Here is a 15,958-nt window from a genome sequence, read left to right on the forward strand (position 1 = left end):
GTGAAAAGCGCATTCTTTTCGCTTTACCACCAAGCGCCTGTGAGAAGAGACATAAAACTAAATTTGCTCTCTTGTATGTGAATTCATCCATCAGTTATTGACTCCCGGCATCTGTCTTTGGGCCTCGCCCCTTGCCGTCTGCCACGGGGCACAGCCAGGACGGCAGATGTGCAGGTCAAGGCCGCGTTGCTGAGGGGGCGATAGATGCACGAGCAAAGGGGAACAAGCCTCGGTTAAAGTCGCTGTCCGCTCTCTTCCTCCCTGACCGTTCCCACAGTGGTCTCCCTGCATTGCTCCCACACCGGGGTCATGTGAGACTGTCTTCTCAGCCAGCGACGGAGAAAGAACCTTCTAGGTTATCCTGTCCTCGGCATGTCTGCTATCTGTCTTGCCGGTGCCGTGTGATTGACTCACCGCGCAGCGGGAGCTAATGCCTCCCAAGGGCCCGTCGCCAGCGGGAAACGCTGAAGGACTAGGACAGGGGTTTTGTAAGTCACTTAACAGATTTTATGAACTGCTAATGAGCTCATAAAGGCGTTTTTTTTTTTTGTTTTTTTTTTTTTATTGGACTAGGGTGACCTGTCACAGGCCCGGGCTGGTGACACGGCTCCGAGCTCTGGTGTGGTTCTTTGCCCCGCCCAGGTCTAAACCAGGGTCACCTCCCGGTCACCACGTGTGGGGACAGGACTCTGGCTGTGCCTGCAGTGACTCTTCAAGGGGTGTGATGAGACACAGACACTCACGGGACGTCCCCTGCCACGCTCCATTCAGCAAAGGCATTTATTCAACAAATATTTATTGACGGCCTACAGCACCCTAGGCCCTGGGGTTACATTTTTAATAAAGCCGAAATAAATAAAAGGGAACAAAGGAGAGAACAGACAAATGCCAGCTCTCAGAATTGGGAAATTCTCACCCAGAAAGAAGTCTATTAGGATATTGGACCTACTGCAATATTCGAACAGCAGAAATATACAGTATAGGTTTCAGGCTATGGAATGGTCAGGATTTGGGTTTTCATTCTTTTTTTTTTTTTTTTTTAAGTGGAGCTCAGCTGGTGTGGCTCAATGGTTGAGTGTTGACCCATGAACCAAGAGGTCACTGGTTTGATTCCTAGTCAGGGCACATGCCCGGGTTGCGGGCTACATCCCTAGTAGGCAGCCGATCCACGCTTTTTTTCTCATCGATGTTTCTATCTCTCTAACCCTCTCCCTTCCTCTCTCTCGCAAATCAGTAAAAACAATTTTTAAAAAGTTGAGTGTATTCTCCAATAAAATTACTGCTTTTAATATTCATGGGGAACACCCTGGCAGGGGGCTTTTTCCATCTTTTCTGAGGCCAAGTGCAGAAGGTTGGGAATTCCCACGGAGTTGTGTAGGGTTTGGAAATGAGGGCATTTGGGGGTTTGCTGGTTTATTGACTAGGAGATCTGGACTTCTTGCTTCAGAAGCAGGTGTGTGTGTGTGTGTGTGTGTGTGTGTGTGTGTGTTTACGCATACTTACACACATGTGCCCATGTGTGTTTTTAATCATTAGAAAAAGCCCAACCCCACAGCCAGACAACCCCCAAAACTGCCAGTTGCTTAGAAAATACTCCATTTGCTTGGGCCCCAGAGAATATATATTTAAGCAAATGCTTTAATTAAATTACATCCCGTTGCCAAGTAATTTCTTGAAGGGGAGGCAGTAAATGGAGTCTCTTCTGGGAAAGTTTCACTACAGCGGCTGGAAGCTTCCTTCAGGAGGAAAATGTTTATTAAAACTCCCGGCAGCCCATTGTTCGCAGATCAGATGTCTGACCCGGGAGAGAGGGAACGGGTTCGCTTCCAGAAGATGCCACGTTGAGGGTTTGCCCCTGGCGAGGAGAGAATGGCGGCCAGGGACTGTTTTGCCCCCGGCCCAGGCCCTTGCCCAGCCGCGAGCATGAGTGGCGAGATCTCGGGGCACTGGGCTTTTAAAATGTTTGCATTGGACCAAAGCAGGATTATCACGGGACTCGGTAGGTCTGCATACACACACGGTCCATTGTGCATGTTTACCTACTGGAAACAGAGACATTTTCTGGGCAGAGGCCCATGCGAGCGTTTGTCTTCAGAAATATTTATATTTTCTCATCAAGGAACACATACATATTCCACGTAGGAAATTTGGAAACATAAGCAAGGCTTAGAAGGGGGGGGAAAAAAGAATCATCTGCTTTCCTGCAATGGCAGGGATAAAGGACAGTTGTGTTGGTTTCTCTAGTCTGTTACCCCAAGCACGTCCACGGAGTGGCCAGATGATGGTGATCTCTGAACGCATAAATCTGGTCACACAGTGTATATCCCATATAATAAAAGGCTAATATGCAAATGGTTCCGTTGACCAGGAGTTGGACCAGCAGGCAGGCCGGCCAACTGTCCAATGTCCCCTCCTCCTGGCCAGGCTGGCCGGACCCCACCCATGCGGGCTGGACCCCACCCATGCATGAATTCATGCACCGGGCCTGTATTATATATATACTAGAGGCCCATTGCACAAAGAGATTCATGCAATAGGCCTTCCTTCCCTTGGCTTCCAGCACGGGTTTTCCTCCGGCACCTTGGGACCCAGGCCTTCGCTCCGACCAAAGTCTGCCTTCTTTGTCTTCGCTGCAGACTCTGGCCAGAGTCTGCCATCTTCATCTTTGATGCAGACTCCAGTTGGAGTCTGCCATCTTCGTCTTCACTGTGGCCAGAGTGCCGCTCCTGTAGATCCCTTCACTCCCTGCCCTCCCTCTCATAGCAAGTATCCTGCCCTGCGCGACCACTTCATGTGTGGGGAGCAGCTGAGCAGCCACCATCTTTCTCCTAATTTGCATATCCCCTCCTGATTGGCTGGTGGGTGTGGCAGAGTGATGGTTAATTTGCATGTTTCTCTTTTATTAGTATAGATACTGAGTGGCCATATTATTATGCTTTCAGAAATCATCATAATCTGGCCACTGAGTGTATATGTGGTCAAGCTGGCCTGTGTAAATGAGTTACTGTCTCAGATGCACTTAAAAGTAAAGAGGAGTGGCCTTGCCCCAGGAGCTGGGTCCTGTCCCGGCTGAGGCCCGTTCACTGGCCTTCATGTGTGTTGATAGAACTCTCTGCCTGGGATGATGAAAGGGGAAAAGACGTGTGATCGGGAGAAGAGTCCAGGAGCCAGAAGGCTGCAGGTCAGCCACCCAGGAGTGGTCCAGAGCGGCAGCCCGCTTACCCGGCCACACTTTTGAAGGTGCGTGATCTCGCCAATAAAACCGCCACAGCTGTCCTTCCGCAGCAGCTGGAAACAGGAGTCCCAAAGGCACTGGGCATTTATCTTAAACACGGCCTCTCCCCAGGCCCCCGCCAGCAGAGCCAAGTTTGCTTTAACGATGCTGCCTTGAATAATTTAATGCCCACATCCTGTTGATTCTCTCTGTGTACTTTGTTCTGCACGATGCCCTCAAGGGTTAGTTGGCTTTCAAAAGCTGCATGTTAGACACAGCCGATCTTTTCTTTTTCTTTTTCTTTCTTTTTCTTCCCGGCCTTAGATGTATGCATTGGATGCCTTCCTTAGACAAATCCCAGGGGGAAACACCTTTGCAAAATAGCAAATTTCATCCCGGGAGTCCACAGTGGACGCTGTCTCGCAGAAGCCCAGCTGTGGTGGAGGAGAGGCGAGGTGGCGGCAGCATTGGCACGGGCCTGTCTGATTGAGTTTGGCTCCAGAGTCCTGGTAATCAGCACACTCTAAAAGAGGCTGAAAATTCTCTGGCATTTTTGCTGATTGAGCAAACTTTGAAGAACTCTGACCTAAGGGATAAAGATTTAGGAAATTCTAGATCTCGTGGGGTCTGAGATCATCGTTTGCAGAGAGGGGACTGATAGATTAGGAAAGTGAGATGGTGCCAGGGCTAAGCAGTGTGCAGTACATCACACCGACCATAGGAGGGCGCCGTAGAGCCCAAGCCATGACTCTGATGACCCCCCACCCCCAGGCCTCTTAGCACTCATGGTCTAAGGCCGTTGTCGGCAAACTGCGGCTTGAGAGCCACATGCGGCTCTTTGCCCCCTTGAGTGTGGCTCTTCCACAAACTACCACGGCCTGGGCGAGTTTATGTTGAAAAAGTGGCGTTAGAAGAAGTTTGTTTTAAAAAATGTGGCTCTCCAAAGAAATTTCAATTGTAGTGCTGTTGATATTTGGCTCTGCTGACTCATGAGTTTGCCGACCACCGGAGATTCTAAGGACACTAGACATGTGTCAGGCGGTGCCATGAAAATGAGAATCACCCTTTGCTCAGGGGTCTGACTGCTTGAAAACCAATCGCCAACCTATGGAGCTTGCGCTTCATTAGTAACCGACGCGAGTGCTGGAATCGCATAAATGTATGACTGGCTGCAGCTGGGCATCTTGCACGCTGGGAGGGACGTGTGTGTGTGTGTGTGGGGGGGGGGGGGGGGTAACCGAGCATCTGTGAACGTTGTGAATGTCTGTTACCATTTCAAGAGATGTGTGCACCCCGATCCCCAGTGTCTGCCTGGGCCCCAAGTGAAAGCCAGGGGCGAGGAAGAGAAAAGAGACAGGGAACGTGGAGGTTTGAATGATGAAAAAATTCAAGGAGCGAAACGGGGTCTGTGCCAAGAGATGAGTCAGTGGAGGCCCAATAGCAGTGGGAGAAGAATCTGAAAAGCACGAGAAGGAATCAGCAGTGTTAATTACATTAACCTTTCCGGGCTGGTGCCGTGCACAGCAGGCTGGGGAGCCTGTTTTGTCTGGGTGAAACCAGCCATCTGACGGCCATGAACTCTCTCGACAGCCCCACACGAGGCGCTGCCCTTGCTTGTCAGTCGTCCTGCCCCTTAAGGCCTCCCAGGAGTCCCAGGAGCCCTTCACTGGGACTCGATGTGGAGCGTAGACGTGTGGAGTGTCCGAGGCCAGTGCCGTGTCTGCCTCAGCCACCTTCACTCCTGGCAGTGGCCGAGGCTTCCGGCAAACCTTGACCCCAGCATCAGGCGAATTCCATACAGATTCCTAAAGCTGCCTTGTTACTGCTGTAACACCAGTTTCTGAGTTGCCAAAAAAGCATGCTGTTAACTTGATTCACTTGCGTTCCGTTTCTGGGTGCGAAAGCCACTGGGGAATCTCCTGCAGACACAGCCCGCCACCGGAAGTTCTCGCAGCGCACGCTTTACTGCTCCACAGCTCATGCAGTTGCTAGAACATTAACAGGTATCCCAGACATGCTGATGCATGCGGCTTCCTTCTCAGCTTCTGTTTTATTTCAGAGAGAGGAAGAGAAAGGGAAAGAGAGAAAAACATCAATGATGAGCGAGAGTCATCAATCGGCTGCCTCCTGCAGGGGATCCCTCAACCAGGAATGGAACCGTGACCTCCTGGTTCATAGGTCGATGCTCAACCACGGAGCCCCGCCAGCTGGGCATCACCCGGGCCTTTGTTGGATGACTAGGTGGTCCTAACCACTGGACCACTGGAGTCCCACGCAAGGAGGAGCAGTGAGCCTCACACAGACAGTCACGGGCCCCACGTGTTTTAGGTACACAAAGGGGTTCAGGATTGGAAGTGTGTAAGTGTGGAGGGTGAGGGAAATGACATTTAAACACTTAATTTGAATCTGTTAGAACGTGGCTGCGCCGTAGATTCCCGGCTAAGTGATGCTGAACACATTCTAATCATTTAATTGGATGCCGGCAGGAAGGAGTGGGGAGGCTTATTCAATTTAATAGCCACGAGGCACCACATTAAGCAGCGAGCAGGCCGCCCTTCTTGCGAGCGGCTGGGCCCGGCGAGACGGCTGGCTCTCGGGGAGCCCCAGGCAGCTCCTCACGTCTTTAACACAGCTCCCCACGCCGGCCCGTCCTCCTCAGCCGGGTGGTCTCCTAGCTTCCAGAAGGCTGTCCTTGTGTTCAGCATCCTCTCCTCATGCGTTGATGAGATGCCGTAGGAACGTAGCTCTGTGTACATCCATTAGCCCGTGGGAAAATTAGGCTCCTTAGACCAGTGGTCGGCAAACTGTGGGCCAGGGAGGGAGAGTGCTGAGATCAGAGCTTCAGAGCTCCACTCTGAGGAGGACCAGGGAGAGGCTCCGGGGCGGTGTTGTCTTGTTCTCTGGACCCATCCTGATCCGAACAGTGCGGCATCCTGTGTGTGCGGGGATGCAGGCTTGTCTTTGACCTTTGACACCAGCACTGACTGACTGATGGGGGGGAGTAGCTGTCCCAGGAAATCACACCCATTTTCCAGGGACACTTTCCCCCTCCTCCGCCAGGTCACACGGAGACAAAAGAGCCGCCACGGGGCCAGGGACTCTTTGTGATTCCCCAGCCACGTGTCCTCTCTGTGGCATGCAGATGTCAGTGTTATTTTGGGCAGATGTTCCGGGCAGCAGTGGCCGATGACCTCACAAGGGTGTGACTTGAAAGAGCAAATGACACAGTCGCGCCCGGCGAGGGAAGCCAGCCTCCGGGCTCCCAGTCCCCGTGTTCCCGGCTGCAAATTCAGAGCAAAGGCAGGGCCACTGTCGAGGGAGCTCAGGACCCCGGCAAGCGGTCTGGGGGCTCGGGGAGGTCCTCTGGGGCAGAGTCCCTAAACCCACGTGGGATGGGGTCCACCCTGGGGACGGGGGCAGCCTCTTCACTTCTCCGAGGCTCTGTTATCTCAGAAAAGGACTAGCTACCTGGAGGAGCTGGGAGAGAGTCAGGTGACACCATGTGCTCTGGGACATCCCGTGAGGCATCAGGTGAACGTGAAGTATGGTGGCAGCAGCTGCTAAGGCACAGACCCCAGGCTCACAGCTGTGTAAGGAGCGGATGGAACCTGGGTCCATGTGAACCACAGTCAGAACTCTGTGTTAGCGGGGTCCCTCCGCCAGGACCCTCTGTGATCCCATTAAGGCTTTCCTGGGGAATCAAGGTGCCTGGAAGCTATGAGTTACCCTCCACCCTGCCTCCCACCAGGGCAGACCTGGGCTGGGAATCTGGGCCAGGCCTCTGGAGCCTCAGCATTTCTCCAGGTAGGAGCCGGGGAGAAGCGCACACCACCAGGACGAAAGCATGAGCTCAGCCTGCGCGATCAGATTACCCAAAAAGGACAGGACACACGGGGAGCTAAAAATAGCCCCCGAAGGCTAGTCCAGGCCCTGCTCCCAGGCCCCGAGCTCTGGGCTGGACGGAGTTTAACCGTTTGGGGACCCGAGGTGCGGCGATGTTTCTCGGGGGCTACACGCTGCGGACGTCAGCAAAGCTGGGCGTTCCATGAATGTGACAGATACGGGGCCCCTCATGTGTACAGGGGCATGGGTGGGACTCTGGTCGCCATGGCCGAGGTAGGAGAGTGACAAGTGCCTCCTAGCCAGACAGCCTGGGTTCAGACCCCAGACCTGTCCACATCCTAACCTCTGGGAGCCTGTTTCGTTGGCTTTTTTTTTTTTCCCCCCCTATAAAAGGGGAATAGTCAGAACCATGACAAAGGGTCATTGTGAACACTGAATGAAATCACACAGACTCCCGGCCAGGAGCAAGGCGAGGGCTCTGCCTACACTTGTTAAATGAAGTAAAATAAATTTTAAAAAATCGCTGAGCCAGGCATGGTTCCAAGTTTTCTGGCTTTTCCGTGGATTACCTCACTCAGCCCGTTAGACCAGGGGTGGCGAACGTCTGGCCCAAGGGATGTGTTGGGTCCGAGGAATCAGAAGGTCTGGCCCGGCCAAGTCGTTCGGGGCGATTTAACGAAGCGTTTGACCAAACATAGCAGCTGATTCGTAAGCTGATAATTTTGTACGGCCCTCGGATTGGGTTATACATATCCCAACGGCCCTTGACTGGGATTGCAGCTGCTCTGACTACGGACCTGCATTGGACAGACAGCCCTAACGGGACCCCACTGGGGCTGCAGGCAGTGGCCCCGGGGGTGAGCCCATTGCTAAAATTCTAATATCCTCTCCCTCGCCCTACCTTCTGAACGTCTGCCAGAGCTTCCAGTTAGATGGATTGGAATCGAATTCGTTTTTCTTTAAAAACTTTTTTTATTTTTTTATTGATTTCAGAGAGGAAGAGAGAATGGGAGAGGTAGAAATATCAGTGATAAGAGAGAATCATGGTTCGGCTGCCTCCTACATGCTCTCTACTGGGCATGGAGCCCACATCCTGGGCATGTGCCCTGATCGGGAATCGAACTGTGACCTCCTGGTTCATAGGTCGACACTAAACCACTGAGCCACACTGGTCATGCGACCTTTCCCTCATGGCCCTGCTTCCTGGGGTAATTCACCAGGGGCCATGTGCTTAAACCCTTTTACAGTTCTTTTAAAAAGCATTCTTCTTCTTCTTCTTCTTCTTCTTCTTCTTCTTCTTCTTCTTCTTCTTTTTTTTTTTTAAAAAAAAACACTGTTATTGAGGCATAATTTATATGCCATAAAATTCACTCATTTTATGGGCACAATTTACAGAGCTGTTCAGTCTGATGTTAAAACGTTTGCGGCTCCCCTGCTGTTTCTGAGCAGAGGTGGATGAAAAAAAGCTGTGTGATAGTCCTGGCGCGTGTGACTGGTGAGTTTGAAGGAGGGAGCCATGCATTCGAAGGCCAGCAGCCTCGCTCATGGTCTAGGGAAGGAAGGGAGGGAGGGAGGGAAGGAGAGATGGAGGGAGGGAGCGAGGAAAGACTGCGCTGCTAGTAGCTAAGTCTGGCAGCCTTACCAAAACGTTGTTAATTAGCACATATGTTGCATGTTATTTGTATTCTATACTGCATTCTTACAATAAAGCAGGCCAGAGGAAAGAATCTATGGTAATAAAAGGATAATATGCTAATTAGACCGGGGCCCGAGGGAAGCCAGCCCGGGTCCCGGGTGCTGGAAGGAAGCCGGTGGTGCCTGCAGCCGGGGGAAGGAAGCTCATTCAGGTCTCTGTCCTTTCTTCAGGTTTGAGCTGCTAGGTTTGAGCTCTTGCACAAATTTTCGTGCGCCGGGCCTCTAGTAGGTTATAAAGGAAATCCTAAGGAAGAGCAAATACATTTACAGCAGTGTACGTACACTGAGTGGCCAGATTATTATGATCTCCGAACAAATAATAATCGGGCCACTCAAGTGTGTGTGTGTGTGTGTGTGTGTGTGTGTAGATATATTTTAGAGGCCTGGTGCATGAATTCGTGCATGGGTGGTATCCGGCCAGCCTGGCCAGGGGGAAAGGACATGGGTGGTTGGCCAGCCTGCCTGCTGCTCAAACTCCTGGTGGAGGGGACAGTTTGCATATTAGCCTTTTATTCTATAGGACATACACTGAGTGGCCAGATTATTATGCGTTCAGAGATCATCATCATCATCTGGCCACTCTTCGTATTGATCAGTGCTCTACATTTATGTCGTCTGATTGAAACCACACGGCTCACCTGCAAGTGTTTGCAAACTGTCCATTGAAACAGAGGCACGGGAAGTGGACTGAGCAGTTCAGACCTGGGCTGTACAAGGGTCTCTGAGGACTGGGCGTCCGCAGTCGGGAGACCTACGAGCATGATGTGCTCGAGGCACCCGCCTGGGGTCAAGCATCAGCGACAGCCATCAAAGGAAGCTCATTCGGCCTCGCAGGCGGACAGTCCCCACCTCTGGGCTTCTAGAACTGGGAGCATCGGCACAATGCCAGGTGCCCAGCTCCCTCTTAAGGACACTGCACTGTGACATGAGGTGGGCAGGATTGCGCTCAGCGTACGGGCGCAGGAAGGACCACCTCCGTGGTCCCCGTAATTGGCATGCCTCTCTGGGGAAACTTAGCGGCAGGCCCACAGCGGCGGAGGCTTCTCTGCTCAGCCTGTCGGTTCTACATTGCAAACCACGGGCGTCCATCCCCCACCCCACCTCCCTCCCACTTCCAAATATGAATCAGACGGTTTACTCTGCTCTACTTTCCTCTTCCACACGGAAACCAGACTCGAAACCTAATTAAGATAGCACTTCAGTCTGTAACTAAATTCATTCACAGCAAGGCTGCACCGGGGTGCTGGCTTCCGCTGGCCGCCGCGTATTGCAAAGCTCATTCAGATCGCTGTCCTTTCTTCAGGTTTGAGCTGCTAGAAAGATGGTATTTTTTTTTTGTTTGTTTTAAATATGAACCCTGCTCCTCTCATGCTCAGGGGGGCTATGGGGTTCCAGGCACTTTGATCCGGGAGCTCAGAGGTCCCCACACTCCTCCTTAATTACAGGGAATATGTCAAGGAGGTGAGTGGTTGAGATAACACGGTTATTATCATACTAGAGGCCCGATGCACAAAGATTCATGCAGTAGGCCTTCCTTCTGGCCCACGTGGCATTAGCAGCTCCATCCTTTGGTGCCCAGAGCTAGAAAGTGGAGGAATCCTGGATGAAGCTCCGACCAGTCAGCTCAAGCCCGCTCCCCAGGATACGGGGGACAGGGCAGCTGTGGGGCTCTCGGCCATGTGACCCGGGAGGTGGGAACCTCGCTGGGCCACGTTGGTTCGTCTGTGACGTGAGGGGTCCCACGCCTGTCTCACAGGGTGACTCTGAGCGATGCACAGGTTTGGGGGATCCCTAATCTGTGCTGGGCTGTAGGGAAGCAAGAGGAATAGACGGAGGTTCTTGCCCTAGTGAGCCCGGGTCCTAAACCCACGGTTCTCGGTCAGGGCACTCTGTCCCTGGGGGCATTGACAATAGCTGGAGGCATTTGGGGTTGTCAGAACGAGGGGCCTCTAACAGGTCGGTGCCAGGGGTGATGTTACCATCCTACGAGGCACAGGACAGCCCTTCCAGCGGGAACTCTGCGCCTGTCCCAGCGGTGAGGGTGAGGCTGTGCGATGATCCGAGTAGGCCACCCCATGGGCAGAGTATAGGGGTGTCTGGATGAGATGAAATACTCTGTGGACAGGGGCATCGATTTGGGGTCCCCATGTGATCTAGCGCCGTTCAGCCCTTGGTCCCAGCTCCGTCAAAATTCACCCCCATCCACAGGGCCCGGGGCCCAGGGCCGAGGGGGCCAGGCCTGCTGGTGGAGGAGGCGGCCTTCAGAACGTGTCCTGTCCCATTCATCTCTCTCTCTCAGCTGAAAGCCCCCAGCCCCCACAGTTCTGCCGAGGTATAGATGCGTCAGCGCGGGCCTCACGGGGAACCCCCTTCCTTCCCCGAGGGGACAGAGGGCCGCCCGCCCAGTGACACCAGCCCACTGTCTCGGTTCCTTTCTCGCCTTCCCCTCCCCAAAGGGCTAAAAATAAAGCATAAAGCTATTTCGTGACGATAACGTTTACGCTCTCATAGCAAGAAAGGGAAGCAGGGAAATGGTATAGAAGGCGAACTGGGCTGCTGCCCAGATTAGAACCCAGGAGGTCAGAGCAGGAAGGAGATGGCGTGGGCACCAGGCTCGTTCAGAAACGGCTCTGCGAGCAAGCCTCCCTCCCGAGGAGGCAAAGGGGAGTGGGAAACACAGGAGGCTCTGATTCAGAAGGTCTCCGTCTCAACACCGTGTTCTCAGGGAAGCCCCGCTCGGAGCGCCAGGGCTTGGTCTGCACGTGGGTTTAACGCCAACCCCTCTTCTCCTAACCTCCCACTCTCCTCCCTCCCCCTCTTTCAACCCCTCGTTGCAGAGTCTCAGCATGTGAAGCGTCACTGTCATGCTGGGGGTGTGATCATAGCTTGGTGGTTGTGTCTTCCTCTTTTAAAGATGGGTCCCGAAATGGAAGGGTCTGGGGTTTGCCTTGGTAGCACACAGGCGGCAGACGCAGATGGGCGTGTATGTGGGCAACGGAGCGTGAGTGAATGGTTGACACTTTGAGTTCGTGATGGGTCTCTGGGTCTTTATTAGTTCTGTCTGTTCTCTTTACCTGTATATTTGACACTTTTCATCCCTTAAAAGTATCTGTCGCTTGGCTGGTGTGGCTCAGTGGTTGAAGGTCAACCTATGAACCAAGAGGTCCCGGTTTGATTCCCAGTCGGGGCTCATGCCCGGGTTGTGGGCTCAATCCCTAGAGGGGGGTGTGCAGAAGGCAGCCGATTGATGTTTCTCTCTCTCTCTCCCTCCCTCCCTCTCTGAAATAAACATTTACATTTAAAAAGAAAGAGAAACTGGAGGCTCCAGTTGCCACCTGCCTAGGGCTTCTGTTCACCCGGTGCCCCACCCGGGCGCTCCACACCTGCACATGCAAATTAACCCTCCATCTTTGTTGGGTTAATTTCCATACTCACTCCTGATTTGCCTGTGGGTGTCATGGAGGTGTGGTCAATTTGCATATTTCTCTTTTATTAGTGTAGATTACTAGTACACGATAGAGTATGATTTCTAAGGCGCAGGCATTTGGAAGTGGTCGTTTTCTTGCCAGATAACGGCGTGAGGACCTTCAGTGATGTCCACAGATCTGCCCAATCATTGGCCACGGTGCCTTCCTGCCAGGAACTTTCCCACCTGGAACCGCAAAACCTCCAACCACACGGGAAGAGCAGTACTTGGCATGAGAAGGTGTCTGGCGCCCTCTGGTGGCAGATAAGAGGAAATGTCTGAGCCTTCTCCTATTTCCACCAATGGGGGACCCCAGTCTTGTTGAGTTGTTGAGTTAAGGGTGGGTAAACTAAGGCCCAGAGGCTCCCCAATGCTGAGCAAGGGGCAAAGTCGCCATGGGTATGTGTAGATGTACCTGAGTTCCTTCTGTCTCCTCCAGAGAATCATTGATTAGCTGCCTCCTGCACATCCCCTACTGGGGAACCAAGCCTGCAACCTGGGCATCTGCCCTGACTGGGAATCAAACCCCGACCTGCTGGTTCATGGGTCAGCACACAACCACTGAGCCACACAGGCTGGGTCATATGTATCCCATGTTTCACAGGCTCCCTGCTGTTGATGGATCGTGTTTTCTTCATGCATGTGTGATGCAGAACGCTCCTCCTCAGGGGGGACACTTCAGCCTGCATATTTGAAGACAGAGGAACACCCTTGTATCAGTTGAGGGCACGGAGGGCAAGGGAGAGTGAGAACAGTATTATGCCAACCGGGGAGTCTTTTCTAGGCTCTGTCTTTTCTAGGCTGATGCTGCCCTCTAGTGGCGAAGAGCCACAGCCACAGCCGTCTGCACTCTACCCACTTGAAGGGACTTAGAAGGACTCTGCTTGCAGCTAAGGAAACAGACTCATGCCTAGTCCCTCCTGGGACTCAACATCCCTGAGACACAGAACAGGTTCTAGGATGCATGTCCCAGACCCCAGACGCTTTGTGTGCGCGGCACCTGACCCCCAGTGTGCTTCAAGGCGGATCTCCTTTGCACGCTCAGCTGAGGTCTGGCTGATTCAGGCGGCGGTGTCACTGCTGTCCCCGGGTTCGCCTCCTGGTCTTTCTCTGGTGGCCCTGGAGCCTGGGCTCAAAGGCACCTCTGTCATGTATGTGCTGTGTGGCCCGAGGCAATGGACTAACCTCTCTGAGCCTCTGTTCTTCCATCCTATATAATAAAAGGCTAATATTGCAAATTGTCCCCTCAACCAGGAGTTTGGCCAGGGGGTGGGGCCAGCCAGCCAACTGCCCCTGGCCAGTCAGCCCCAATTGGGGCGGGCCGGCAGACCCCACCTGTGCACAAATTTGTGCACCAGGCCTCTAGTTTATAATAAGAGTCTGGTACAGTGAACCTTGTTAGTGGTCATGAGTAATTTTGTTTGCGCTCAGGTAACTCAGAAGGGACGACTTGCAGAAAGACATTGCCTCGGGGTGGAAAGCTAATAGTGGGCTGTACCCGTCTGTACCCCGTCATAGCCAGATAAAACAAAGGACCAGCTAGACCTCTTCCTGTCTAAAAGAGGCCGAAGCACTCACCCACGCCAGCAAGAAGCTACGTAGAGATCCTTGTCTGTTTCCTCGAGGTTGTTATCCGCAAATCTACCCCTGAAGTGACCTGTCCTCTGTCACGCACACAGCCCTCAGTTCCACCAGTCCCTGCCAGCAAGTCAGGCTGTCCATGAGGCCACTGTGGCCTCAGGTCTGTGGCCAGGAAGGGACCGGAGCTGGGCCTGGGACCCGGGGCACTGAGCCACACAGGCTGGGTTAGTACCATCTTTTTAAGTCAACAGAGTAGTCTGACTCCTGAGCCACTGTTGGAATAACAACAGGTAGCAGCTCTCAAATCTGCAACATCGCAATGAATTCCTACCTCATCCAATGTTCTCAAAGCACGCCATTGGGTCAGCTTTGTTACATGCTAAATTTCACGCCCGTAAACATCTCATCACATTTGGAAATGATCTATGGCCGCAATTTTTCTTCCGTGCGAGGATTCCTGAGTTTGCACACAATGGGTGCTGAGAAACCGTAGCCAACCATAAATTAAGCAAATTACATAGTGCCAAATAAAGAGAAAAGCAAAATCATAAAAATTCTTTCAAAAATGTTTATGGCAGAAAAATGGCTTGGTGATAGACATGGCTGTATTTTAATATGCTTGATGTGATGGGGGTGGAATTCTTGGAAAGCAAGTGTGTGGGACCCACAAACATGTTTAAGTGACCAATCAAAATATTACAGGATTCTCACAGCCAGTGTGGCTCAGTGGGTGAGTGTCGACTATGAACCAGGAGGTCACAGTTCAATTCCCAGTCAGGGCACATGCCTGGGTGGCAGGCTTGATCTCCGGTAGGGGGCGTGCAGGAGGCAGCCGATCAGTGGTTCTCTCCTATCATTGATGTTTCTCTCTCTTTCCCTCTCCCTTCCTCTCTGAAATCAGTCAAAAAATATTTTTAAAATATTATGAGAGCAGAAACCGGTTTGGCTCAGTGGATAGAGCGTTGGCCTGTGGACTCAAAGGACGCTTGGTTGCGGGCCCATCCCCAGTGTGGGGGGGGGGGGGCGGTGTGTGCAAAAGGCAGCTGATGTTTCTCTCTCATCGATGTTTCTAGTTCTGTATCCCTCTCTCTTCCTCTCTGTAAAAATCAATAAAATATATTTTTAAAAATATTATAGGATACCTGCATAATACGGGCCAAAAATTAGAAATGCAAGCTTTTCCCTTCTAGGATTTTAGACTGATTCCTGCAACGTGGTTTGTGTTACCAGACATCTCATCCTGTTGACTGGAGCCATGGCCTTGCCCTTTGACTGTTTTGCTCCCGGAACGACCTGGGCTTTGTCATCTGATCTCTGTCCCCTCTTCTCTCTCCAGGAATCCTCTTCACGATGCTGGTGTTCGGACCCGCCTGCGGGTTCATCCTGGGCTCCTTCTGTACCAAAATCTACGTGGACGCTGTGTTCATCGATACAAGTAAGGAGGACCCCTGGGTTTCCGAGCGCCGTCACACGCTCCCCGGCCTGGGAACGGAGCGGGCAGCCTGTGGTTCTGAGTCCGTCCTAGCTGGGGGCAGCCCTACTGTGTGCACCTGTGAGGGCATATGGCGGCCCACCTGAGGTCAGAAGGAAGGAGCACGAGTCGGGTTCAGGGGGCCTGGGCCCAAGTCCGTGCTCTGCCAGTGTCTGCTGAGGCTGAGCGGCTCCCGTGCTGGGTGCTGCCCGCCCGTCAGTGAGTGGCAGTGGCGATGGCAGCCTCCTCGCTGGGCCGTGGTGAGAATGAATGAATGAGAAACTGGACGTGGAGAGGCCGGGCATGTGCGAGTGCTCACTGAATGCTGGTCCGTGAACCTGTGTGAGGACTGCACCTTTTTCTTTTCTCTTTAAAAAAGAAAAATAGTTTTTGCCAAAACCAGTGTGGCTCAGTGGATAGAGCTTTGGCCTGCAAACTGAAAGGTCCCAGGTTCGATTCCGGTCAAAGGCATGTGAGGGGTGTGCAGGAGGCAGCTGATCGGTGTTTCTCTCTCATCGATGTTTCTAACTCTATATCCCTCTCCCTTTTTCTCTGTAAAAAATCAATAAAATATATATTTTTTAAAAATAAAGGTTTTTATTGATTTTAGAGAGAGGATGGGAGGGAGATAGAATGATAGAAACATGGATATGAGATAGAGAGAGACAGAGAGAGAGAGAGACAGAGA

The 15,958-nt window shown here is 52.5% G+C and overlaps 1 protein-coding gene across 3 annotated transcripts in view; it reads left to right on the forward strand.

The window, feature by feature from the left end:
- SLCO3A1 (solute carrier organic anion transporter family member 3A1) overlaps window positions 1-15,958 on the forward strand; it is a 123,432-nt gene that overhangs the window by 53,087 nt on the left and 54,387 nt on the right. For all 3 annotated transcript variants that reach the window (XM_084869115.1, XM_084869114.1, XM_084869116.1), the window contains exon 3: window positions 15,136-15,234. In XM_084869115.1, the coding sequence (XP_084725241.1) occupies window positions 15,136-15,234 (99 nt within the window). The remainder of the gene's footprint in view (window positions 1-15,135; window positions 15,235-15,958) is intronic.

The sequence above is a fragment of the Pipistrellus hanaki genome (genome assembly GCF_964339955.1).
Source record: "Pipistrellus hanaki genome assembly, chromosome: 21".
Classification (NCBI taxonomy): Eukaryota; Metazoa; Chordata; class Mammalia; order Chiroptera; family Vespertilionidae; genus Pipistrellus; species Pipistrellus hanaki.